The sequence below is a fragment of the Euleptes europaea genome, chromosome 1 (genome assembly GCF_029931775.1).
Source record: "Euleptes europaea isolate rEulEur1 chromosome 1, rEulEur1.hap1, whole genome shotgun sequence".
In the NCBI taxonomy this organism is placed as follows: domain Eukaryota; kingdom Metazoa; phylum Chordata; class Lepidosauria; order Squamata; family Sphaerodactylidae; genus Euleptes; species Euleptes europaea.
In genome coordinates, this window is record NC_079312.1 from 113832994 (window position 1) to 113860743 (window position 27750).

The 27750-nt window shown below is 46.9% G+C and overlaps 2 protein-coding genes across 2 annotated transcripts; one reads left to right on the forward strand and one right to left on the reverse strand.

Moving 5' to 3' along the window:
• Positions 1-453: 453 nt before the first annotated feature.
• On the forward strand, positions 454-11437 carry WDR83OS (WD repeat domain 83 opposite strand). Its single transcript, XM_056865091.1, has 4 exons — positions 454-511; positions 3726-3831; positions 10232-10329; positions 11284-11437. The coding sequence occupies exons 1-4, from the start codon at positions 462-464 to the stop codon at positions 11348-11350; spliced, it is 321 nt and encodes a 106-aa protein (XP_056721069.1). The 5' UTR covers positions 454-461; the 3' UTR covers positions 11351-11437.
• A 14944-nt stretch (positions 11438-26381) lies between these two features.
• On the reverse strand, positions 26382-27250 carry IER2 (immediate early response 2). The gene has a single exon (XM_056866390.1). The coding sequence runs from the start codon at positions 27165-27167 to the stop codon at positions 26382-26384; it is 786 nt and encodes a 261-aa protein (XP_056722368.1). The 5' UTR covers positions 27168-27250.
• Between the last annotated feature and the right edge of the window lie 500 nt (positions 27251-27750).

A 27750-nucleotide genomic window follows, 5' to 3' on the forward strand; every position in this document is an offset into this window, starting at 1 on the left:
CTTTAATGCCGATTGCAATCCAGACCTAAACAAGACGGGAGGGGAATTTAAGGGAAAGCACAGCGTCCGTCCCAATGGGCTCTTCCAAGCGCATCTCCACCGAGCGCGATGCATTTAGTTCCGCTTATTCTCTGCGGGTCTTCCACCTCCCCCCCCCCGCCACCCTTAGTAGAGCAACCCCTGACATTTCCCCCAAGAAAAGACAGTCCCAAAGTTATCTGAACCGGTATGGACGGGAAAGTAAAATAAAAAGAGGGCCTCAGTGGCACCTTGAAGTTTAATATTTATTTCAGCACAAGCGTTCGTGGATCAGAGCGCGCGTTACGGAACGAAATCGCTGCGGAACGAGCTCGCTCGGGCGTCGGGGTGTGACTGCATTAGTCGCCCCCCATTGCGCTAAAAGGAAGCGGAAGTCGGAGCTGCTGGAAAGGCTACCCGGAGTCGCCGGGGAGCGGGTTGCGATGTCCAGCAACAACATGGCGGACCCGCGGCGGCCTAACCGCGTGCTCAGGTCAGCGGTGATCGGGGCTGGGGTGTTACCAAGGCAGCGCCCCGGCGAGGGTGCAAGAGCCGGGTGGCACGGAAGGAGATAGTGTTGCATGGAATGATTGCAGTGGTCCCAAAGGGGGCGCTGAGGTGCGTGGAGTCCCTTTAAAGGTAGCAGGGAAGGCAATGTGGCAACAGATGCAACACTATGGCAGCAGATTTGAAAGGGCGACGAAAAGAGGGCTAAAGCTGATTACCTTGTGAGCTGGAAGTAGTTGGGGGTACCGTAGTAGAAAAGGGCCAGAGTCCAGTAGCACCTTCAAGACTAACAAGAATATTTTCTGGTAGGGTATGAGCTTTCGTGAGCCACAGCTCACTTCACAGCTCACACCCTACCAGAAAATATTCTTGCTAGTCTTGAAGGTGCTACTGGACTCTGGCCCTTTTCTTCTACTGCAGACAAACTAACACGGCGACCCACTGTGAATTATCTAGTTGGGGGTAGACAGAGCAGTACCATCGCGGTAGAGGGGAGGGTCTAAGGCAAGAGGCGACATAAGTCTGAGGGGCTTACCTTCATGATCAAAGTCAACAACTCTAAACTCTCGTCTCAGTTCAAAGGCAATAGTGATATCCAGTCCACGCATAAAGGAGGAGGGAATGTGTGCCAGTGTGTTGCTGCCGGTGGATGCTGTTAATCAGGGGAGCTGTGCCCTTCTAGACTGGACAGTGGATCTGTACATTCATCTTTGTCTTCTTTTCGTTTAATTTAATGGCTTAATAAAGTGGGAGGTGTTTGCTGTGTTAGAAAAAGGAGGCCTTGATCAATTTAATTACTTCAAAAGCACAAAACTACATGTTCATTCCAGTGATGTAGGGTAGCTAAAGAACTGTCCGAACCTGTACACAATTGCAGGAGCAGCTGGTATCACTCATTACATCTCAGGCACTAACTAATAGGTGTGGTAGTGTTTGCATAATCACATTGCACGCAGGAGGGCATGTAGTTTCACAGTCCATGGGAGGGGAGGTGACTTTTTGTGACAAAATAATGCAATTTGAGCATTTAGAATGTGTGTGTATATATATATGTGCGTATATATATTGGCTTACTACCTTCAGCAGAGATATATGGATCCCTCTTTAACAAATGCATACTAGTTGTGCTTCAAGTGTACTCTATGTAGGTGCAATTTGAGATAGAAGGTGGATTGATGTCTGAGCAGGAGTGCTGCTTTTTTGGCTAGATATTGTGAATTGTAGGCCTAGGCTCAAGTCCTGAGAAAGCCAGAGGTGCTTTTGTCACTGTGAAATCCAACATAGATTTCACCACTGATTTAAGGCCCCATCGATTTCAACAGTTGGGAGTAACTTCCGACTAGTTGCAGCCCTGGTGTGTTTCTTAAATGTACATGAAGGAGCAGCAGGGTGTATGATAAGTATATTCCCCTTATATCGTTGGTCATGACCGTTTTTCATTATAATAGGTATGTATTAAAACAGAAAACTGCAGTGCTGGTTTTAGGTCTGCAAAATAAGCCAGGTAATGATGAGAGTTAAGAAACATGATTAAAACATAATTTTGTTAAAGTGAATGGTGATGTCCATTGGGTGGAATTGTTGCCCTGTAAAATATTTTTTGCCAATGAGCAAAGGAATTGGGAGTAAAAGGAAGACACATAATCAACTGGATGTTTTTTAAAAGTTTGTCATTGTAACATAGTGCTAAAGCAGGAACAGTGTCCCTGTTATTTGCGTTTTCAGCTGAACATTTAGATAAACTGCTAACTGGCATATTCTAGCCAAACGTAATAGAATGGATTGGATTTGGTAATTAATAGAGTGATGTTTCTGTTGTCTGTATATTGTCCTTTGCTTGGTATATCTATGCTAGGAGAGGCTGTGAAGAGATACTGAACAGGGTAGTAGAAACATGTATATGGACCAAGATCTTAGCAGACCGTGCACTTGGAGGGCATTAGTATGCTCTGGGGTAAAGGAGTAAGCTGTACTAGCTAGCCCAACTACATTGACTTCATCTCTTGCCTTATTTATTTATATACTTTATTTATACCCCACCTTTCTCCCCAATAGGGACCCAGACCACCTTACGTCATTCCCCATTTTACCGTTACAACAACCCTGTGAGGTAGTAGAAAAGAGCAAGAGTCCAGTATTACCTTAAAGACTAACACAAAAGCTCATACCCTGCCAGAATTTTTGACTTCTTCAGCTGACTTCTTCAGATAGGTAGATTAGACTGAGAGTGTATGACTGGCCCAAGGTCACTCAGCAAGCTTCTGTGGAAGAGTGAGAACCTGAACTTGGGTCTTCCAGATTCTAGCCCAATCCTTTAACCACTGCCTGTCTTGCAACTAGGGTGAAGAACTTTCCTCCCCCAAAAGGCTATGAAACACACTTCAAATTGATCAGCGTGGTAAACTGAAGAATAAGATACGCACACCTTTATGTAGACATAGATTCTTGCTCCCTTGTACACAAGTTTTCCTTCTGCATCATTTTAATGCAGCTGTGTAAAGCAACTGTAAAAATGTATAGGGAATAGGGGGTCCCTTCATTTTGTTTCATATTACTTTACTACTTAGAAAATCCCATTGTGATCTAGTTTTTGGGCCTATATTTTGCCACTCTTATCTTAAAGATAGCTGGTTTCTGATAGGTTTGCCTACATGTGCCTCATATTGAGATGGTTATCAGTAGTTCAAAACACAATTCTGTGAACTTTTAAAATCAAGGATACTCATTAGCCTTTAGAAATAACATGCAGATTTCACTGTATCGGTTCATTGGCTTGCTCTACAACCATTTGAACGACTCGTGAGAACTGGACCTACAAATGTGGACTTGAATTCTGCTTTTTTTGAACTAAAAAAGGCATCCTTCTCTTGGCTTAAGCAAATGGCCTCCCTTTTGAGTACAAAGTAGCTGTAGTACAATTTTGAAAAATTTAAGGGAAGATGTATTATGTGTTTCAAGAGCTGTGAAGGGTACATCATGTGACTACATGGCAGGTGTTGGCACCACTTTTTCTCCCATGGACACTGGGGCAAGTACCCTTTGAATGTTGACCAGGGACGGCATGAAATATGCAGCAGGGAAGTGTACTATCTGTACTCTTGCTGCAGTCTTAATATTACTGTGGATAGAGCTAATGTTTTATTGTCACATATAATGTCATGCTTTCTCTCTCTTATAATGGGCAATTATTCCACTGGTAGGTACAAGCCCCCATCTACAGAGAACAACCCTACCTTGGAAGACCCTACACCAGACTACATGAATCTACTGGGAATGATTTTCAGTATGTGTGGCTTGATGCTGAAGGTAAGCAGTGGGCAGTTAGTCCTTTGACCTCCTGGCATCAAGGATACTGATTGTGTAAATCATGCTGTTCATTATCGTATCACTACTAAATTTGACCTGGCATGATATAGTTCTACAAAGCTTTAGATGATCAGTTATAAACTCTCACAGATTAGGTAAATTTGCAAGAGAGTTGTGGCTTAGCTACACTGTTGTAGTTCACAAGGTCCACAGCTTTTCCTCCTAACCTGTTTTGAGCTGGATTAATTTATAATTTATTTTAACCTGAGCCATCTCCATTTTTCTGCCATATTAGATTATCCAAAGCTACCATGTCTTTAGCCTCGAATTTTCATATAGCAGTAGCACAAAAGGATAGCACATGGATAGTTCAGCTCCACCGAGCTCCAAAAGCTGGAACTGATTGCTGAAAACTGAATAGTGGTAACATAATTCTTTAGTTCATGCTAGTGAACTTTCCAGCAATTAGAATGGAGTCACAGAATACAAAACAACTCATTAGTAAGTTTTAATGGCTTTGGAAGAAAACCAGAACCATAGCACAAGGTATTGTAATGCAGAGTAGGAGATGACACAGTTGAAGCAAGCTCTCTTAACTGAATGCTCACTATGTATCTCTCCTACAGTAGGTAAAACAGTTGTATTGAACACAGGAGTCTGACTTGCAATTGAAATAAAGACCTTTGAACCAGAGTACATCTCTTTTCTTCTAGGTAAGGGAGGAATCATGACTATAGAAGGGCATGAGCTAAAATCAGCAAGCAAATCCTTGAATAATTATCTCAGTTAATAATTACAATATAGTTGAAATATGATTCACCTGTAAATTCCACAGTAAAGTATCCCTAAGATATATTTTAAAATAATGTAAGAATATCAATTGATCAACATTTATTACGATCAAGAGATCAATCAACATCAGTTTAACAGCACAATTTACATACAAAAATATAATTAATATACAGATATTGAAATTCATAACCTTAGTGTGGTATAATTAATTATACATGTGGTGGAAAGTGCTGTCAATTCGCAGCTGACTTTGGCGACCCCTTAGTGTTTTCAAGGCAAGAGCCATTCAGAAGTGGTTTGCCATTGCTTGCCTCTGTGTGGGCTGAGAGAGTTCTGAGAGAACTGTGACTTGGCCCAAGCTCACCCAGCAGGCTTCATGTGGAGGAGTGGAGAATCAAACCTGGATCTCCAGATTAGAGTCCATCGCTCTTAACCACTACACCACGCTGGCTCTCAGACTTTAATTACATAGGGAATATATGAGCCGCCTTTTGAGTAGAAAAATCTCAGAATAGTTGATGCCAATCTTGATACACTCTTGGTAACCTGGATCATCTGAGCCCTCCACAAACCTGTTGATTGAAACACTATGCATAAGAATTTGAAGACCTTTACCTGTTCTAGGTCATGTCCATCGATCTGCCATCTATGTTTAACATATCTCCTGGTGAAAACTAGAATCTTGGTCTTTTGGAAATTTATTGTTAGTTGTTCCTCTTTGCAGTATACAGTAAAGCCTGAAGAGCTATTCTAAGCCCTACTTCAGAATAGGATAGAATGGCAGTATTATCTGCGTATAATAAGGCGGGTACCGGTCTTTTTGCTAAGTTTGCCGTATGGAAATCTGGATTCGATGGAGCTTGAACCATTGCATTAATATAAAAGTTAAATAGCAGAGGAGCCAGAACATAGCCTTGCTTTACTCCGCTCTTGACAGGAACCCTGGAAGATAGGTGGTCCTGTTGGCTATGTCTTACAGTCAAGAAATTGTTTTTGTGCAATGTACAAATAAGAATGAGTAGTCTGTGATCTACTGAGGACACCTCTAATTTAGTCTATAATCTATCCCTGGCAGAAAAAAGCCATTCTGTAATCTCCAAAGCCCTATAAGACCTGTTGCTATATTTCATTGCCAGTTGATGTAAAATGAGGCATGATAGGAATATCAATACATGTTGGTGTATTGATTTACGAATGTACATTTTTAGTTCATTTTATATTCAGTTTGGATGGAGAACCTGTAAGTGCAGTGATATCAAAGCACATGGCATAACATTTTAAGATCTAAAGTCAATCTTTAAAATTCATATTGTCTTGTTTTCATATGAGGTCAGTCAGTTCAGAGATAGGTAGAACATTCTTAATCCCGATGCTGATGTATCGCCAACCATATGGCACCAGCATATCAAACTTTTATTGTGCTCTCTCAGGAGGGAATTTTTTTTTTTAAAGAAGAGCTGTTTTTTATACCACAATTTTCTCTACCTTTAAGGAGTCTCAAACTGGCTTACAATCCCTTCCCCTCCCCACAACAGACATCATGTGAGGTAGGTGGGGCTGAGAGAGTTCGGAGGGAACTGTGACTAGCCCAAGGTCACCCAGCAGGCTTCATGTGGAGGAGTGAGGAAGCCAACCTGGTCCACCAGATTAGAGTCCACAGCTCTTAACCCCTACATCACACTGGCTCCCAGAGTTGAGAACATAACAACGGTAGTGGAGTCCACAGCAATACCCACCAATTACCAAGTAGCATGCAAACAACCATCTCATACCCAACTGTATACAGAAGCAGCCAAGTAGTCTGCAGCAATGCTGGAATGCCTCTGACATTATTCTGCCCTGACCCACCCACACACGCACACACAGCACAACAAGGGGAGGAACAAAGGAAACACTGCTCCATCTGCTATGGTGCAGGCCATGACATGCCTAGGAAGAGCCCTGTGGAACACACCCCTGGAGTTCTGCAGATGAGGGTTGGAATCCCCTTGATAAGCGGACATGCAGAGAAGGAATGATGGCTGCTCCAACCATTTAATCACTGAGACGTTTCCACAGCTCACGCAGGAGGGTAAACCCTCAGAAAGATTTTCACTCTCCTGAAGTAAGGGGTCGTCTCTGTGGGGGGGAAGAAGAATACTTTCAGGAGCAGTTTTTGTGCCTTAAAAGGATATTGTGCTCTCATTTGACGGGGTACGGTTTTCTCTGTGTAACGCAGATAAGAGTCTAGAAGATCCTGCATTAGTGCTGGAGAAATAAGTCTACTTGGTGTCCAAAAGTGCTTTTTTTATCATCTTCATTTTGCACAGAAATTGTCTATTTGGACCTGATCAACCTGGCTGTGCGAATCCATTGTTCAGCGACCTTGCGGCTGGACTATTGTAATGCACTCTACATGGTGCTACCCACAAAGACAATTAGAAAATTTGAGCTGATGTAAGGTACAGCAGCTGGTTTGTGATTTGGACCTAGTTGCAATTCACCTGTTACATCTTTGAGCATTCTTCATTGACTGTTTGTTGACTTCTGCATTCAGTTCAGAATGTTGGTTATTACCCAGGTGAGCCCAAGGCCATAGAAGCCTTTATATCTTCAAGGCTGCCTCTCCCAGTGGGCTCCTTTGCAGCAGCTCCATTTTGCAATCAAAGCTTGCTGAGAATGCCTTCATGTGGACAAGTTAAAAATGCTGCTGCCTGCTTTAGAGGTTATTTTCCTGTAGTGATCCCTAGCTGGTAGAATGACCTCCAATGCCTTAATTTTTCAGAAGATTTGCAAGGTTGAATTGCTTAGACAAGCTAAGAGAATAGGCACTCGGTCTGGTTTCTGGGCTGGGATTTCGGGTTTGATTTGCTATCTGTACTGGAATGTCATTGCTTTATTTTAATTGGTTTTTAATTACTATAACCTACCTTGAGTCCTGTGTTATTTTTAAGAAAGGCAGAGTAAAAGTTCCATAAATAAATATCTGTGTAGCCAAGTAGGCACACAGGGGAAAAAAGCAAATCATGTTTGGAATTCTCTATTGGCTCTGGTGTCAAAATCAGCCATAGATACCAAAACAGGAAAGATTGCAGAGGGGAAAAAATTGTGCTGTGGAGCGGCACAGGCCTTGCATGCATGACGCCCCAGGTTCAAGTCCTGCATGGGGCTAGTTTCAGAGCAGCCCTGAAAGGAATCCCAGATACAGCTGAAATTTTGCAACATCAGACTCAATCACTGAGGAACGTCTCATGGTGATTGGCTGTCTCGGACTTCAAGCACATTGCTTAGCTCCTTCTCATGTTGACATTCCTTTGCTGCATTCAGCAGGTTCATTACCATTGCTTGCTCCTACTCGTCCCAGCACTCCTAGTGGAGCTTGTGCTGGCATGAGTTACTGTCTTAACATTTCACATCCTGGCCATAGGATTGTACTCCTAGGCAGCAGCCTTAAGCAGAAGCAAGTCCCATTTTATTCAGCGGGGCATACTCCCAGGAAAGGGCTCTTAGGATTGCAGCCTTGTGTGTGTGTGTGTGTGTTGGGGGGGGGGTAATCACTTATTTTTACTCAAGGTGAAAAATGGCAGGCTCTTAGGAAAACCAAATGTTCAAACATAACTATTATGGTTTCTTAAGGGTTGCCTGCATTAACTACCACTGTTCTCATCTCCATAGAGGTGGGAATTAGATTATGTTAAGGGCACTACAAGCCTGCTGTATCCAGTCTAATATCAAAGTGTGCAAAAAAAAAAAGTGACATCCTGTGACTACATATAATATATATTATTTTTAAAAGCATTCGTCAGCTCTTCTTTAATTAAAGTAGAACTCCAGAAAATGTCATTTACGTCTTAACTAACACAAATAATTAAAACAAACAAAGGACTCACAAGGACTTTGGGGGGGGTGTCTTGTTTTCCTGTCCCCCAGTATTTATTTATTTCCTTCCCTGAAAGCCCCCATATCCTATCCCCCTTTCCTGCCCCCTTCTCCAGCCACCCTACCTTTTACCTCTCCCCCTCACCTGTCCTCAGTTTTTCCTCTATAGTTTTTCCTCTGGCAGCTTCTCCCTGGGAAAAATCTGGCCCAGTTGCATGGTGCTGGCAGCTGGACCAGGCCCTTTTGCATGGCGGGGAACCTGCAAGGACTTGCAAGGGGCAACTCACTTTCCCCTGTATTCCCCCCTCCCCACACTATTTCTTCTTTCCCTTCTCCTGGCAGCCCCCATAACTTCACTTTCCCCTGCTTCCTTCTCTCCTCACTCGCCAACCAACCTACATTGTCTCTTCCCCCTCCCCATCTTCAGCTTTATTTACTACATTTATACCCCTCTTTCTCCACACTGTGGACCCAAAGCAGTTTACATCACCCTCTTCCATTTTATCATCACAGGCAACCCTGAGAGGTAGGTGAGGCTGAGATTGCATGACAGGCCCACGGTCACGCAGCAGGCGGCGTGGGCTTTTGAACCAGGTTCCCCTGGATCCTAGTCTGACACACTAACCGTTAGCTAACTCTGGCTTCCATGGGGTGGCTGCTATTGAACAGTAGCAAGCAGCCAGGTCCGGGTTAGTCATGCATTTTCCGAGGTAGCCAACAGCCTGGTGGTGGCTGCCAGACCTCACCCTGATGAGTCCTTCCTCAAAGGCCAAAGCAGCCCTGGAAAGCGCCTCCCCACCCGCCACCTTCCTTTTACTGATAGAAACCAAGGCTTGAACTGGCAATATTGTTGTGGTTGCCTAGCAGTGGCCACAGAGGGCATTTCTTTCTTCAAGCTGTTATTATGTAAAGCTTCTATTACTTGGGTTTCTTAAAAAAAAAAAAACGATTTGTTTTTGTTTTTTAGATTTTAGATTTCTCTGCAAACCTAGAGCTAATTTCAGGTTTGTAGAAAGATGTCTTGACTGTTCACGGCTCCCGTCTTCGGATATAAATATTCACAGATGTGGCCATGTTGAAAACCAGATATATTGATAATCTGTTTGAATGTGTGTGCGAACAAAATGTTAAACTATATGAACACCCAATTAATTCTTGATCTCTCGGTTTGAGATTTCCATAGTCATTGGTTTTTCTGACATAAATATGATTATAAAAGCACACCGTTGCATATTCTTTTTTTTTTCCTCCTGGAATTCTTAAGTCACTGTAGGCTTTATTTGTGCTGTTTGTGAACACACTGAACATTCTTGACGTTTGAAATGCCCAAGGAATATGCAGTCATCTTATCATTTGAGAGATATGAGCATGTACTATTAATACGTTTCTAGATTATCACTGTAAGTCGGAAGGGACTTGACGGCACATAACACACAGTTCTCTCGAAGCCAAGTATATGTTATCGCTTGCATGGCCATTGACAGCGCAGTCCTATGCAGAGTTACTCCAGTCTAAGCCCTTTGAAATGAATGGGCTTAGACTGGAGTAACTCTCCTTAGGATTGTACTGTGAGTTTAAGTGAGCTTGGTTAGCAAAATCATCCCTTTTTAAAACCGAAGCCACTTCCTAACTTCACTAGAAAACAGTTATACCTGTCCTAGCGAGCGGACTGAGTGAAGGTGGTTATACTACTGTACTCGAGATGAACTGGTATTGATAAACCCTTGTGATCCCATGGTTTTTTTTGCAGCTGAAGTGGTGTGCGTGGATTGCTGTTTACTGCTCATTTATCAGCTTTGCCAACTCGAGGAGCTCGGAAGACACCAAACAGATGATGAGCAGTTTTATGTGAGCCTACTTCTCATTTGTTTCACCTCCTTATTAATTCCTGGCTAAATTTCTCATCACTACTGCTGAGTAAAGAGAAGGTGTTATCTTTCACAAATACCTAAGAGCAAAATGCTGTGTCCGTTTGGCAGCCAACCCTAAATTTTCTTTTTGAAGCAGCTATAAAACATGATGAGGCACACAGCTAGCATATGCAGGTGTACATGGAAACCCCCTGTGTAGTCTTCCATTCTGTGCAGCCAGGTTCACACTGCAGAGAATATTTATTTCTGCTTCCTCCTATGTATGTAATGCTGTACCACCTTGAGCCACACCCTCCCCCACCACAGGGCCTCCCTACTTCTCTGGCACCTTCCCTCTTACTCACAGTGGCCTTGACTGTGTGTGTACATACATGAATGGCAGCAGTGCACACCATTCTCATAAGGGAAGAATGACCAAAGTGGAAGCCAAGGAACTAGCTGTTCAGTGTACAATAACATTTAGTATGCCCCGTGGCGCAGAGTGGTGAGCTGCAATACTGCAGTCAAAAGCTCTGTTCACAACCTGAGTTTGATCCCAATGGAAGTTGGTCTCAGGTAGCTGGCTGAAGGTTGACTCAGCATTCCATCCTTCCGAGGTCGGTTAAATGAGTACCCAGCTTGCTGGGGGTAAAATGTAGACAACTGGGGAAGGCAATGGCAAACCAATCCGTAAACATAGTCTGCCTAGTAAACATCACCTCATGGGTCAGTAATGACCCAGTGCTTGCCCAGGGGACTACTTTTACCTTTATCTTTTAGTATGGAAAAGTTTTTTTGCTATCTTACATAGGTTTGTTAGAGTGGAAATGCATCTTGGGATTCTTCTGTCATATTTTGTAATTAATTCTGTTGATATCAACACTTGGTTGCTATTGACAAGAGCAATAGTAAGACTGTGCTCTAATTGTCTCTTTCCCTCTCTTGTCTCCAGGCTGTCTATCTCTGCTGTGGTGATGTCCTATCTGCAAAACCCTCAACCCATGTCTCCTCCTTGGTGAAAGGATAACTTTTCTCCGCAGCTCTCTGCTCTTGTAGAGCAGAATATCGTCCTTGTTGAAGGGAGAGGACATTTTTTCTCAGGCAATCCAAATGTTTGCATAAGCGAAGTGTTGCATCATTTGGGAGTACACGTATAGATGTCAATAACTGGATGGTTATTAAAGATGCTTTGGTACAATGCCAGATTGTCTCAGTTGTGTTAACAGCACATTTTGCTTGAGCACCAGGTTAGCTTTCAGCCCGGCAAATACATAGAGATCTTTCACATTTCCCTGACTGCTAGAGTTGACTGTCCAGTTTAGAAAGAAAAAAAAGCTGTTGATCAAAACCCACCCTAACAACTCTCACAAACTATTAGCCCTCCCTGTGTGTGTGTTTTTTTATGCGTATTTAAAATAACTTGTTAATGTTTGAAATGTTTGCCACCTTGGGGACCCTGGACTTGGTGGAAAGGCAGCATAGAAATATTCTAAATAAATAAAAACCCAAGTGAAGGAAGCTCCACCAGCAGCGTGGTTAAGAGAAGTGGTTTGGAGTGGTGGACTGATCTGGAGAACCGGGTTCGATTCCCCACTCCTCCACATGAGCGGCGGATGCTAATCTGGTGAACTGGGTTGGTTTCCCCACTCTTACACATAAAGCCAGCTGGATGACCTTGAGCTAGTCACAGTTCTATTAAGAGCTCTCTCAGCCCCACCCATCTCACAGGGTGTCTGTTGTGGGAGGGGAAGGGAAGGTGAGTGTAAGCCAGTTTGATTCTGCATTATGTGGCAGAGAAAGTCGGCATATAAAAACCAACTCTTCTTTCCGTACCAACTGTTTAGCCAAAGTAAGTGAAATGATGGCTGGGAAAATGCCTTTCATGTTGTATGTATCTCCATACTGATTGGCAGCTTCTAGCTATTGCCTGATGTCTGAGCAGGAGTGCTGCAGAGGCCTGTAATCAGGCAGCTTCTAACATGCAGCACGGAATTCTACTAAGGACCGGTGCGTGAAAGCTACGTTAGCATATATCTGATACGGGAGGCCCTCCGCTGATCTAACGGGTCAAAAAAGAGATGGGAATCTTGCCCTCTCTCAAGACAACACAGATCAATTGCCTTTATATAATCCACGCATGCATCTCTTTTCCTATCAGTGTACTTTATAAAACAACAATATGTTTCTACATCGTGAATGCTTTTATGTACAAGATGATGACTGACACTTGTGCTGGAGTAGGAGTACAGAAGGAGAGGGTGACAGTTACTCTTTATTAATCCGTTCAGAGGTTTTGTCTTAGCAGCACCCTTTGCTCAAACCAGAAGGATCAAATGTCGGCGGAAGGCTTTGGGGCACAAGGCCTGTCGCTTGCTTCAAGATTCTGTTCTTTGGCCAAGTTCCAGAGTCTGGAATGCAGCTGTCGGTTGAGGCCTGCTTCCCTCCCCCCATTGCTATTTTCTGGCTTCCAGACAAATCCTCCTTCCCCCAACTACTTCCAGCTGCATAGCTGTACTCCTGAGGAGGCGGGTGGGCGGGGGAAAGTAGCAGAGCTGGAGTATAAAGCAAAAGGGGGGGCTGCGGATGAGGGGCCTCTGCCTGCGGTAGAAAGGAAACCTGCAGTGGGATTATAGGAGAATTGAGACAGGGGGCGTTCGCTAGGGGGAATCAATGGAGTATAAGGAATAGAAAAGGTTTTTTGTTTGTTTTTGTAGTATGCGTGTCTTCTGGTAGGACAGCTCGGGCCGAGCACGCCTGGACACTTTGGGGCCACATGAGCACTTAATATGGATTGGTTTTGGATGCCACTTTTAAATTGCCTCTGGTAGGCTTTCTCGGGCAGGATCGAGGAAGCACCATTTAATTTGTTTCTGCTGTTTGGAATCATACAGTTGGAAGGGACCACCAGGGTCATCTATTCCAACCCCCTGCACAAATGTAGGAAATTCACAACCACCTTCCCCCCCCACACACACACCCAGTGACCCCCTACTCCATGCCCAGAAGATGCCCTCCCTCTCATCATCTGCTTATGGTTATAGAATCAGCATTGCTGACAGATGGCCATCTAGCCTCTGCTTCAAAACCTCCAAAGATGGAGAGCTCGCCACCTCCCGAGGAAGCCTGTCCCACCGAGGAACCGCTGACTGTTAGAAAGTCCTTCCTAATGCCTAGTTGGAAACTCTTCCGATTTAATTTCAACCCTTTGGTTCTGGTCCGACCTTCTGGGGCAACAGAAAGGAGCAGCAGGAGAATAAAAGGAGGCGACCCGCGAGAGGCTAACCTTTTCCCGCCGTCACTGTGCTCACAATCGGTAAGGTTAAAGAGCGGCGCCTCCCTTTCCAGGCGCGCTTAGGAGCGAAGTCGTAATTCTGACGCCTTCCGAATTGCCCCTTCCCGGCCCAGGTAGCGCCCCCGCGCTCCCTTCTCTCCCCCCAGTCGCTGCCGCGCGCCCCCGTAACAGTCGTCCCACCCTCAAACCGTTGAGCGACCCCGCTTCCCACGCGGGCGTCCGAAAGGCTCTGATGAGCTCGCGGCGTCTCTTTCGGATGGGGTGCGAGGGGGGGGTCTGAGGAAGCGCGCGCGCTTCCGCCAACCCGTTTCTCGCCCTTCCCGGCCACGGGGGCTCCTGCGCCTTTAAGAGAGGAACCATCTCGTTTTCTCTCTCCCCCCCCCCGCCTCCCATCCTCGCCCTTCCCCCACCCCAGTCTATTTTGGCCCGGCGCTGTTTTCATTTCCGCCTTCCTGTTCCGCGCGCGGTGCCAGGAAATTCCCCGCTTCCGCAGTCGCCGGGCAGGAGGAGGGGGCGGAGCGGGGGCCGCGTAGCTGGTGAGGAATGCACCCCGGGGGGGGGGAGGGATGGAGAGGGTTGGGGCGTGGCGCGCCGGGCGCAGGCTCCAGCGTGTCTTTCGCTCGCCCCACCGCCCAGAAGGCCTCGGGAGGCAGGGCGGGGCCGCCTTGCTGCGTCCGCCCTGACCTACATCCCCCGGTTTCGAAGATCTCTGCGCGCCCTGCAAGGAAGCGCGGCACCTAGGGTTGCCAATCTCCGGGTACAAGCTACAGATCTGCTATTACAACTGATCTCCAGCCGAAAGAGATCAGTTCCCCTGGAGAAAAATGGCCGCTTGGGCGATTGGACTCTGTGGCATTGAAGGCCCTCCCCTCCCCAAACCCTACCTTCCTCAGGCTTCGCCCCAAAACCTCCCGCCGGTTGCCAAGAGGGACCTGGCAACCCTAGTGGCACGGGAGCCAGGGCCGGTGCCAGTCACTTTTGCGCCCTAGGCAAGGCTAACTACTTGTGCTCCCCCATTGCTAACCAGTTTTCAAAAACATGTAGAAAAAATGAAAGCGCAAAACTTTTTATAAGATGTCATAATTAATTATGTTCCATAGCACTGTTGTGGTGCTTACTTAAAATAAAAAATATATAAATTGTCAGTTGCATTTCTCTACCAAGAAACTAATCTGTTTAAAAACGGTGCCCCTGAGGCCAGCTCTGTGCCCCTCTGAGGTCTGTGCCCTAGGCGGCCGCCTAGTTCGCCTAATGGTAGCACAGGCCCTGACCGGAGCTAAGACCCTGGTTTCAGCACAACGTCTCGTTGGAATCAGGACACTCAGCCCAGCGCTTGCCGGGTTAGCGCATCAGAGAGCTGGAGCAGCAGCAGCCCGGGGTGAAAGGGGTGATCCGTGCTTACGTTCTTGCCCACCTAGGCCCCTGGGCATAAACCTGCTTGGTAGCTGTGGTGTCTAACCAGGAAGCCCTACACCTTAATTTCATATCCCTGGGCCTTGATTACTCAGTGTTAAAGGATGCACTCTGTGCATTCTCAGACATCGTTCTTGATTATTATTCACACCTTCCTAAGAGGTACCCAGACATTAAGGGAGAATACAGTCAGCACTTGGGAGTCAATGGGGGTTACCGCACTTTGTATTCCCAGCGATGTATTAAGAGTTTTAAAATGTTATAAAAAACATCGCTTTAAAAGGGTTTTTGGATACTACGGCTTATAAATGGTTGGAAAACGTCTTCACAGCTAAAGGGGCCAAACAAACTGCAAACAGTATTTTTTATAACGTTTTCAAACTCTTAATACATCGGTGGGAATACATAGAAAGTGCAAACAGTATTTTTTAAAATGTTTTCAAACTCTTAATACATCGCTGGGAATACAAGTGCGGTAACCCCCGCTGTCTTGACCCTGTAGGTTCTTTCAGCCGATAGGGCTATAGTGTTCTGCTCTGGTAAACTAGGAATCAGTCAAAGTGCAGATTGTGTTCTCCCAAATGAAGGCAGGGAAGAAAGGGAGAGAAGTGTCTTATTTAGAACTACAGTACCAAAAGGTGCTCCCGCTTCTTTTCACAGAGCGGAATGGGGCTCAGGAACTCAATTATGAGAACAAGGAGGCTCCTGGGCCACCACCGCTGAGATGAATCACTCAAGATTAATGCCCTTCTTTCTCCCAAGGGAAGATAGCTGAGCAGCACAGCCGGTTTGATGGCACTGTGGCGCAAGTGGGCAGACCTTTGCCCCCAGGCCTTGTTGAATGAGCTAGTGTTCTCTTCGCCTACACCGCTGCAGCATATTTGAAAAAGGACTTCGTTTCCACAAGAGCTGGGAAAGGAGTAGAGCAGAATGGGCACTGGTTAGGACTGCCAACTTCTGGGTGGGGCTTGGAGATCTGGAATTACAACTGATCTCCAGCCCATAGAGATCAGTTCCCCTGGAGAAAATGGCTGCTTTGGAGGGTGGACTTTATGGCATTATACCCTGCTGAGCCCTCGCCAGGCTCCACCCTGAATCTCCAGGAATTTCCCAACCCAGAGTTGGCAACCCTACTTGGATGTAGTAAGGGATAGTAGATGATACGGTAAATAGTTTCTGCACCCTCCCAATTTCAAGCATTCTCTACTATTTCTACATGGGCTGTGGGGGTGGGGGGGCAGTGCAGTTCTCCCTAGACTTAAGCTGCCATCTCTCCTCTTGTTGACCCTCCCAAGACTTTCTGTCACACAGCAAAGGCAAAACTCCAGGGTGGCTGGAGAGGAAGAAAAAGGGGAAGTGGCTGTTTGAGGCCAGGGGGAAACAGCTACTGTTTTTTGCGCAGGAAGGAAGGCAGCCCCACCCGGTAAGTGCTGCTGATAGAATGGGCCAGTATCCACCTTAACTGGTTTATGCGAGCACACGTCCTCCTTGCACAGGTCGCATAGTATGTGTGAGTATTCTTACACCTCTGATCAGTAGCTCGTTTGTGTCCTCCTTGCACAGGGCGCATATCCATATATATGCCCCATGGTTCAGTACACAGGCATCCAGACATTTCATTCCCTCGTGCAAATACATGAACCCCCCACCCCCGATCCTCAGGGAGCTGTTTCAGTATGTGTGAGTATTCTTACACCTCTGATCAGTAGCTCGTTTTGCTATAGGCCACTTTGGGAAGGGAGGAGGCTTGACTGGTTAAGGCCCCACCCTCTATCCCCGAATGCGTTGCTCCAGCTTTACCTCCCAACCCACACTGCTTGTTTTATTTTTATGGCTGTTCAACTTGGGCGGGGGGGGTTGAGGTAATGCCAAATGGGGAAGCAAGACTTGAGCAAATTGTCATTAGCTGGTAATCCATACAATTTACACACTTGTGAATATACAAACACTGGTTCAGACACCCCTGAGAGCATGCACAAGGACCTCTTCACACATACACATAAATTGCTATAAAAGATCATGCTGATCTTTCTGATAGACATCCACACTGTGAACAAGATGGCTGCAGACATAAATGCAAGCCATATGACTTATGCCCAACATGGTTTTGAAGGGGAAGTGCTGTAGGGGTTCTATTCTTTGTCTTCAGTCACTGGTCTATTTGGGCTGGAGGGGAAAACGCTTCCAGTAAGATCTGCAGATAGAAGGAACAGCTGGCAACCAGGTGTTGGGGTTGGCTTTCCCCCCTCCCCTCTGATGCAATTGCTAAGAAGTGAGACTGATTTGGGATCATTGACAGAGTAAAAGAAATACTGCCAGGTTTCCGACTGCTAGCTTCCTGCATCCAAATCCATGACCGTGTTTGGGATGGAGAAAACAGTGCAAGAAAATGAATTTGGAATATACCCTGAAGGAAGCTAGGAAGCAGGCAAACTAAACACAGGCTACCGTAGTCAGTCTTCACAGTATGAGGCAGTGGTTTGGGGTGAGACCACCTGTTACTATACAGGATGATCTTGGTCACCTCTCCTTCCATGGCTGTTACCAGTGATCAAGGCTTCTGTCAGCCAGGCAGTGTGGCCAGGCTAGGCTGTGCCAATGCTGCCTTGCTAATGTTAGCAGCAAGAATAGTCTGCACAGTCTCATGGCACCTCCCTTAAGCCAGCACCCATGAGAACCTGGCATGCTCACCCAGCGTGGGAAGGAGGAAATGGAACGGCAGGAGGAGAGATGGTCTCTGGAGGCAGCAAAGGCTGGGGAGGCCCAGCCCAATCAGTGTACTTTCTTATACTCTAGGGATACAATCAGTGGGAACTAAAAAATAAGGAATTGTTTCTGGACGGGGCTGAGAGCCAGTGTGGTGTTGTGGTTAAGAGCGGTGGTTTGGAGCGGTGGACTCTGATCTGGAGAACCAGGTTTGATTCCCCACTCCTCCACATGAGCGGCAGAGGCTAATCTGGTGAACTGGATTTGTTTCCCCACTCCTACACCCAAAGCCAGCTGGGTGACCTTGGGCCAGTCACAGTTCTCTCAGCCCCACCTACCTCACAAGGTGTCTGTTGTGGGAAGGGGAAGGGAAGGTGATTGTAAGCTAGTTTGATTCTGCCTTAAGTGGTAGAGAAATTCAGCATATAAAAAACAACTCTTCTTCTTCTTTCACCTCACCTTGTATACCTGGCTTCCTCCCACAGGATTCCAGTCACCCCTGTAGTTCCCAGCAGGCAATATGTTCTGGCAAAGCAGCTTTATTTTACAGTGTGTGGTGAGAAAAGTTTACATGAATTATGATATAAAAGGAAGAGGGGGAAACGTTCTTGCCTTCCACGTTTTTCCCTTCTCCCCCTCCCCAATAGTGACTCCAGGGGAAGAAGGGAAAGGAGAGAATCCCAGTTTCCTTTAGATAGGAGACTGGTTCAAAAAGACTAATTGTTGTCTCACTAACTTTGAAAAGCAGAACGGAAAGGGAGAAGTGACCTTGTTTGCACCCAAGTTTTTCATTTCTTACAGTGAACTCATCCAGACTTGAGGGCCGTGATTCCAGTTCACGGGACATAAATTGTCTATTCCAAGGAAGATTGGTTTCCAGGCATTTCCAAGTCAAGTGTGATTTAGAAGTGCTACATGAGGTCAGATGAGAAGACTATCACTTTGGTTGTATGAGGGCAGATAGTGGAATATCAGCCTTTCCATTTTGAGACAAAAATGGAAATCATGATAATCCTTTAGTTTCCTACAAAAATGGAAGGGTTAAAATGGCTCGGGGCATCTAAAGGGGTGGTGGTCAACAATCGACACGCACAAATGACAACCTCCGTAATCATTGTCCAAGAAATGACGAAATAATGGGAAAGGGAGAATGACTGTTTATGGACTTTCCCCTGTCCGGGCAGGTTTTTTCATTCAGAGATTATTTTGCTATATACATAAGCTCTTATTATTCATGCTGTAGTGCATGCAGCAGGAGCGAAGGAGGGATTGTTCACTTGCTGCAGGGGGTCTTTGGCTTTGAAATATCTGGGAGGTCCTGTTTTCCCCTCTGTGTTGAATGGTTAGAGGCAGAGAACCCAAGGTTCAAAGAGGCAATGTGACATGAAGTCTGTGTTCCTGAAAGTGTCCGGACTCTCCCTGGATTTGGTTTCCTTCTTTACTAATGAGCGAGAAGGTGGTTGTGGGGAGAGCTTTAGGAGTCCTGGCTTCTTGAATAACCTGCTCTAGCTGTTGGTGTATGCAGCCTGTCTGCAAAGCAGCTTCCCATGGGTACTAATTATTCTGGGGTGTGGCCCATAACTCGCCAGGTTGGAGCACTTTAATGAGATTGTCTGGCTGTTCCCAGCCCAGGATAATAGTCAATAGCAATTGCACACACTAAAGGGTGTAGTAATCGTGGGATTCCAGCCTGCCCCAGCAATGTGGCATGGCATGAGTTTACTGCCAAGGGACCGATGCTGACAGGGAACCCGGGCTAACGGAAGCTGGGCAGAGCAAAATCACTCTCGTGATGAAACAAACATGCCCAACACCAGCTGATTCCATGCTTCTCCCCTAAGCTTTCAATCAGGCTGTCTGCTGTCTATCTTGCTGTCTTTGTAACCTGGAAAAAATCTCTTTTCTGAAGCTGAGAATACAATCTTGAAGTCCAGAAAGAACTGGGTTGGAACTCGGCGATACCATCAAAAGTGTGTGTGCATATTTTGATGTGAATGACAGGGTTGTGGCTGTTGTTAATTGGCCCGCATGCCTTTCCTGTATATTTTATCCAGAGATAATCAAGTAACTGCTACTTTTGATGTCGCAACATTTTCAGCACAATCCAAAGCGTGAAAACCCAGTTAGTTCAATAGGGCCTGCTCCCTAGTAACCCTGATTAGGATTGCTTTCTTTGTCATGGAAGTTGCATGAGTATCCAGGAACTAGGGAGGCTGGGGGGCTCCTTTTCTTTCTGCTTCACAGTGAACAGAGAAATGCAGCGAAACCAAAAGGGAGAAAATGAAAGTTTCGTGCCACATAAAAATATTTTGTAACCAGGTAGAACTAAATGCGATGGGGGAGGGAGGGAAGCTCTGGCCGCTAGGCCAAGACTCTCATCTGAGGGTGCAAACGTAGTCCCATGGTGCTGCCCCTCCCCTCCCTTCTCCCCTCACCCGTGAGAACACAGGAACTTCAGCAGGTGCCGGATACAGCCTGGCTCATGGTAAGGCAGAACAGGCCATCCGCTTTGGTATCCTGTCTCCAGGGGTACGCAATGCACAGGAAATCAACCTCACTGAGTTTGGTGTGTGAGGCCTTCCTTGCTTTGCAACCCCCATATCCTGACTTAGATTCCCCCCCCCCCCCATCCTTCAGCCTGTGCCTTAGGGGTGTGTGTGTGGAGGGAGTTCAGATTCCTGGCAGCGAATCACACAGTGTGAGTGGGAGCCATTAGCTATGCTGCCTTTGTTCTGCTGGAGATGTGCTTGGGGCATTATCAAAGACCCTTCTGTCTATTCACAGGGGGAGTGTCTTGCACATTGCACAGGCAATGAATGGCGTGACAGGGCCCCTAGGTGCAATGCAGAATAGTCTGGGTTTTCTGGGGTGGGTGGGTTTCCCACAAAGCAACAGGGCAGGGAAGCTAAAAAGAGCAGAAATCTGGAATTCAAACAGATCTTAAATAGTATATAGTGTGACGTTGCAAACAGGACTTTTTTTTTTTTTAAGTGTGCTTTTAACCAATACATCTTGCACTTTATGGAAGATCATAAGGCTAGAGAGTTATGTAGTAGCCATATTATGCAATCTGACAAAGGGAGCTTTGACTCTCAAAAGCTTATACTCGGAAAATCTTGTTGCTCTCTTAAGGTGCTACTGAACTCAAATCTAGCTGTTCTACTGCAGACCAACACAGCTTTCCTCTGAAACTATATTACGTAATGGTAGTGAAATGTGGATATTGATCTATAAGTGTTCCCTCCCATATCACTCAGCTTGAACAGACAAGGATCTGTCCCACACTGAAGCAGATCACTGGTCCTTTTATTTTATTTAAAATATTTATAACATGCATTGTCTCCTCAAAGCATTTAGTGCAGGAACTTTTCCTCTTACTTGTACACTGTCTCCAAGCTGTCAAGCAGAAGCCCTTCCTAGCCCTGCTCCCTTGGAGTGTTACGTGCAGAGCAAATGCTCAGCCATAGTTCTGTGGTCTCCTTCTGACGTAACGCTGCATGTGCATTCCTCTCTCGTGTTTACTGGGCACCGGGGTGGGTGGGGGGGAAGAGCAAAGATAAATATATAAAGCCATTCATATTTTAAGTCTCACTCTTCCCCCAAACCTAATTTACAATGGTCTTGTTGATATTTCACAGGCTCAACATGCCTTCTGGCTGGCAGAGAAGAGGATTTTCAAAGCAGCACAGGGCAATGGAGAGACTGGCAGGCACTGTATGGAGAGCCTGCATCAAGCCATGGCTAGAATGAAATGCCTCGCCGCTTGTTTAATCATCTGGCAGAACAAGGCTTATGCATGCTCAAGAAGCAAGCCAGACCCTTGACCTTGAGCAAAGAAGTTTATGCACATTCTTTCCTTGTTAGTGGCTGTAAGAATAACTCTTGGCAGTAGTTATTTTGTCACAGCATGTATGGAAATACAAGAGATATACAGAAATAAGCAATATCATTTCCTGGTTCCACTAATGTTCATGAAAAGGAATTCAGGCTTCTAAGTCCCACCAAACTCTGCAGTGTACTAATTCAAATCTACATAGTGATTTAGACTACAAATCTGTTCTCCCCCACCCCTGCTTTTAGACAGCAATATAATGTGCAGCTAAGAGAAACCCTGCCCAGACATACTTTCATCTGCACTTTATTTTTTTTAAGGCTGTATGTGCTGCATGCATCCATCATTTGACTTCAAATTTGGCAGGGAAGAAAGTGTCTCAGCCTATTTTGTGTTGCTTAAAAATATTTCAGTATTTTCCTGCTTAAAAAAAATAAAACGCTTCCAAAAGACTCCCAGCTCTCCCCTCCCTCCCATTTTAGATGTGAAAAGGTTACATTTGGGATTCTATCCTCACTGCATCGATTTGTAAATACTTCATACAGATAACAGTCTCATCTCAAATTATGTAGCATTTTACAAAAGCTCTGCTCAAGAGGTTTCAGAACTTCCAAGCATCCTAACAAGGGAAAAATACAGCTCTCTTGCTAAATTTAAACTTTTACACAATCTCATTTTTAATTCAGACACAACAGTTGTTTGTGGGAGGCAGAACTGGAACTTTTTTTGTGGTTGTGGGGAAGATGTATAAAAGAAACCACCTGCGTGGAAGCCCTGCCTTAGCTTTAAAAGGTACCATGCCCTAACTTGTCCCAAAGGGAGAGTTTTCTTCCCTTTGTAAATTCGCAGCAGCCAGGACAGAATGTAGGGTCTTCCAAGAACTCTGACTGAAAGCAGCAGTAAAGGCCTATGGGCATATGGGTGTGGCAACTTTGATCCTATCAAGCCATTCCCAATTCTGTTCAGCAATCCTGTATCAAGAGGGAAACATTTACATTCAGCAGGAGCGAAAGACCCCTAAGTGGAATAGCATCTTGTTCTTCCATTTGTACAGAACGCGCTCAGCTCTCGTAGAAAAGTAGGTCAGGTTCTTTGCAGCATAACCATTCTGGTGTTTTGTGAATAGTATCAGAGCAACCAAGCTGTGACCAAGAGTGACTTTCCAGATGACTCACTGATAGAGGTGGAGTAGGTTTTGTGTGGGAAGAAATAGGGTTGGGCTGAATCTGATGCCTAGTTCTCACTTGGTGGGAAACTTAGGTCTTGGCTGTATGGCTTCAGTTTGAACAAACCTCAATTCAAAATAAAAAAAAAATCCTTCAAATGAAAACTAAGTGACACAGATTAAATTAGAATCCCTCTCTGCAACATCGCTTAAAATTTCTGTAAGCCTCAACCTGCAATGTGATGTGCCCAGAAACAAGTTTACCATTTTGGGGGAAAACGAAGCCAGATACTCCCGTCTCTATTAACAGTGATGGTAATTACAAACAAATGCAGAACAAAAAAAAAAAAACTTGGGTTGTCTGCTATGTTTCCTATAGAAACCTCCAGCACTTCACACCAGCTGAAGAACTAATTTCATAAAATCGACTAGGGAGGAGGTAACTAGATTGTGGAGAAGGGAAAATTACCAGCTTTTGGCCTTTAAACTGGCTGCAGCTCCAGTTACAAGTGAATTCCTGAGCCTTGAATCACAGAAGAGTTCTTTTAGTCCTTGGGGCCCATTCCCCACCCTTTTCAACACCCCCAAGCTGTCTCACTGAACATCTACTGCAAACCAGAATGACAAAGAGCCTAAGGTGCTACAAGACAAAATGTATTGTGGCATATGCTTTCCTTTCTACTTTTGTCAGATGCATGAACCAGCATGAATCCTTTGTGCACTATTTAAAACTAGTAAGAAGTTAAATTTTAAGACTTCACCCAAAAGCATAAATTCTAGTTAATGAGTTATTGGAGAAGCTCCCTTGCATTTATTAGACTATACATTTGGGGTGGGGGGAGAACCTTTACTCCCATTCTTCAGTAATACATATAATTCCCCAAACAGTAAGAAATCTCTTCTTCAGTTTCATGACATGCCTGAGTACATTTCAAAATGACAAAAATCATGCTGGAATTAAAACCGAATGGTTATTCTGTTGGCCAGCAACTAAATTAAGTCAGATCTCACACAAGTAGAATGTTCATGTCCTCTCATGTCCTAATTTATGAAGATTTGTGATAAGATTGGATCCCTTGGGGACTGCACTAACTGTAATGTGTCAACAAACTCGTATGATAAGCTTGCCACTGCATGATCCAAGAACTGCAGACAAGCACAGGACGCTCCCTTAGATTACCTTTGAGACACTGCAGCTGCTAATGTTTTGCAAAGCACTCATCTCCAAGCTCCTGCCTGCCAGTACTGTCCAGCTGGCTAGTGGCCCATGTTTATGGAAATGCTATTTTAGTTCATCATAAACAAGTTTACAAGCTCTGTTACTGCAGTTCTAAATATAAGCTGCCTATGCTCTCACACCCATCCTGAAGCCACACATTGTTATGCAACTCAATAGGTTGACCCAAGCTACAGGGAGAGCTCTGAAAAGTGACTGCTAATGGCCGAAAAGCCAAACAGGAATAACTACCCAGCCCAAGCAAGGCAACGCTTGCTCATTCTTGCATCAACTCTGGGAAATTGCCACACAAGGAACATGATTTAGTTCTGGCTGCTCTAGGAGTTTAGTGCATCAATCAAGTCATATAGGCCTTCTGGGCTGATTTTTAAGAGAACGACAGAGTTATGAGAGATGGGAGTTAAATTCTGATTTGCATCTATTACACTTGGAATCCTGGCACTTAGAAGATGCTGCTCTCTTGCCACCAACTTGCTGTTTCTTCAAGCCCCTTTGGTTCTTTATTTCCTTATCTTCTGCACATCAACAGTTCTTAATGTAGGAGGCATAGATGGGAGGGACCCTGTAAGTGTTTGAACATTCCACCCTTTCGCACCCCACCAAGGGGGATAACCCTCTAAACACACATGCTAAAATGTCATCAAGAACAAAGCACCACAGGAGGTTTTTTAAAAAAATCAGATGGTCTTTATTTCAGTGACCAAAATTATTAACACCATGAGGGTGAAAACCAGAACCAAGGAAGCCTGTATTTTCCCCACGTCAAGCAACAGAAGATAAACACAAGTTACAAAATTTTGAAGACGTACAGGTAGCATTAGAGTACCTTGACAGTCGCCAATCTTGCCGGTTTTGAAAAAAAAACAGCATTTCACGAACATTCTCAACTCTTAAGCCAGAGTTTGAATTAAACACACACTTGCGAAGCATTTATATTAAACTCACACGGGACGTATAAGCAGCATTTCACAACAGACCAAGTAGAAGAAATACTGCATGAGCAAACGGGGAAAATGTATCTTGGAATTTCACAGAATGATCACTTTAAAGGGGGAAAAAGAATGAAACAATGCATACACAGCAGTCTCGTTCCCTCAGTTCGAATGAGAAACATCCAATTTGGAAATGTCAAGAGAAAAACATTTTGTGGATGTAAAAATGGTATTGCCCACCAATGTAGATCTCAACAGCTTCAGGCATCTAGGAAAGCTGCCAGTAAGCCTTTAACATCTGTACTTTAACCCCCCCACCACACACACAGTCACTCTGGGTTCTACCCACACCTTTCAAAACACACACACAGCTAAGGCAGCGTAAGCAGGAAATCCCCTGCACTCTTGGACCCAGTGTAATGCAAATGCGAGTCATATGAGAGATGTGTCATAACTAGTATGACCGGTTGGGTTCCCCCCCCCTTCTCCTCTTCCTGCTCTCATCATACACACTCGGGCAAGAGTAATCTGGTTTTGAGATCTTCTCTGGCACAAAGAAACAGGCCACTTCATCATCCTTAATTACTAGGTGGTGTGGGGGGGGGGAAGGGAAGGCCCTGAGGAAAAGAATGCTGGGTAGATCTCTCCCCCTCCCCACACACCAGGAAGGAGCGGGACTGACAAAAGCTGCTTTTCTTCAACAGCTCTCAGCAGGGCTTTTTAACCCTTCGAGGGAGCTTTCCCCAGCTGCCCTAAAGGATCTTGAACTCCCCCTCCCTTTAATCCCGTTCCAAAGAGAATTTGGGGGGGGGGAGCAAAACAAAAGCGCCACCCAAAAGAGGCAACAACTTTTTCAAAAAAACAAACAAAAGGCAGGACAAGCAAGTAATGTTATTGAGTAGCACCAACAAAAAAAGGAAAAGAAAGAAGCCGTATAGATAGTGGTTGTTTTTTCCGCATGAAATCAAGTCGGATTGAAAGATCCGACCGGTCGGAAGTCTCTCCCGTGTTCCTGGAGGGTCCCCCCCCCTTCTCTCAAAAGTTATTTCAGTCCCTCCGTGGAGTAAGGCCGGCGCTCTCGCGTCCCCTCTCGCAACAGCTGCGTCCCCGGCCGGGTTGGGGCGTCCTTCTCCAGCAAGCGCCGCTCCCGCTCCCCGCAGGCTTTTGTCTTGCCCAAGCCCCCAGCGTCTCTCGCCTGGCCCCACCGGGAGGGAAAGGAGAAGGGGCCCCCGCTCGTGCTCCCCCCCCACCCCGCCCCCCCCCAAATCCGTCACCAGCCTCCCGCGGCGCGCCTTCCCTGCGCGCCAAGGCCCCGCCGCCCAGGAGCTGGGGCCGTCGGGCCGGCTGGCGGGGGGCGGCGGCGTTGTTCAGCTCCTCCTCCTCCTCCTCCGCCGCCACGGAGGGGCGTCGGGCAGGCTCCGCTTCTCTGGACCGAGAAGTTTCCGGCTACGAGTCCCTGGCGGGGGGGCGCTTTTAGAAAGCCACCACGGCTCTCACCACGATGCTCAGCACGCCGTCGCCTTGCCTGCAGCTCGCCTTGGGGGGCTCGTCGCCGCCGCCGCCGCCGCCGCCGCCTTTGGGGGCCTGGGGCGGCGGGAGGATCAGGCCCGAGAAGCGGTCCTGCAAGACGCGGGCCAGGCTGGGGAAAGGCCCTTCCTGGCGCTGCGGCTGCCGCTCGCCTTCCTCTTCGGCCAGCTTGGCCTTCTTGCTGGGCACCAGGCCGGCCTCGACGGCGCCGATCTTGCCCAGGCTGCTGCTGCGGCGCTTGCGGCTGGGCTTGGCGGCCCCCGGCGGAGGCCCCGAGGCGCTCCGGCTCCCGCTAGTCCGGGGCCGGGGAGGCGCGGGCGGGCGTCGGGGCTCCTCCTGCACCGTCTCCATGGGCTCCGGCTCGGGGCCGTCCGCAAGCGAAGGGCGAGGCTGCGCCTCCGACGGCCGCGGGCCGTCCGGCTGCGCCTGGGGGAGCCTCTCCAGCGCCTGGAGGCCGGGGGGCGACGGGGGCCCCTCCGGGGGTCGCGGGCTGGCCGCCTGCAAGCCCAGCGGCGGCTGCCGCGCGGCCAAGTCCTCCCCGGGCCCGGCGCCCGCCGCCATCTCGTCCTCTTCCTCCAGCTTGGCGGAGAGGTAGAGGTCCCGGGCGTTGCGCATGACGAGGGACAGCTGCAGGCTGCGGTGGAGCCGGAGGCCGCCGCGTTGCATGCGCGAGTGGTACATTTTCCACACCGACATGGTCATGATGCGCTGGGCTTCCTTCTGCACTTCCATGCTGGCCGCCTTCGGGCTCCTCGGGGCTACTCCGGAGCGGGCAGGAAACCTTTGTCCTTTCTCCGCGCAGGCGAAAGTCGCGCCCCCCCTTCCTCCTCCTCCTCCTCTCTGTGCGTGGCAGTCTTAGCGGCGCAGACCCTCTCCTTGCGTCGTCCGCCCCAATTGAGCGGGGCCGCGCCCAGCGCGCTCCCTTTTATACGGCGGGTGATCTCAGCGCCCGGGCCTCCCTCCGCCCACTCCGCGCGCCGCATCCGGCCCCTTTGCCGCGCGCCGCCGGCCGCCCTCCCTCCTTCCCCTCCCCCGAGAGGGGGGAGGGGTAGACGGAAATGTCAGGCGATGGGGGAGGGGAGGAGGGAAAAAGCGAAAGGTCCGGCGGCCGAAGGGGAAGGGGGGGGGAAACAACCACCCCCACTGTAGACCTTCGCCTGGGCTCTGCTCGCCATTACTGCAGTGCAGATTTGTGCACAGAAGAGCGCACACCCTAGGAATGTCATATTAAAAGGAAAGCTCCTACCCTGCCAGAAAATATTTTTGCTAGTCTTGAAGGTGCTACTGGACTCTTGCTCTTTTCTACTACTGCAGA

Excerpts from the sequence above, each read along its gene's own strand:
- WDR83OS (XM_056865091.1), top strand. The coding sequence starts at position 462 with ATGTCCAGCAACAACATGGCGGACCCGCGGCGGCCTAACCGCGTGCTC. Across the intron at positions 512-3,725 it reads CGGCCTAACCGCGTGCTCAG|GTACAAGCCCCCATCTACAG; the intron begins GTCAGCGGTGAT and ends TTCCACTGGTAG. Across the intron at positions 3,832-10,231 it reads TGTGTGGCTTGATGCTGAAG|CTGAAGTGGTGTGCGTGGAT; the intron begins GTAAGCAGTGGG and ends TTTTTTTTGCAG.
- IER2 (XM_056866390.1), bottom strand. The coding sequence starts at position 27,167 with ATGGAAGTGCAGAAGGAAGCCCAGCGCATCATGACCATGTCGGTGTGG.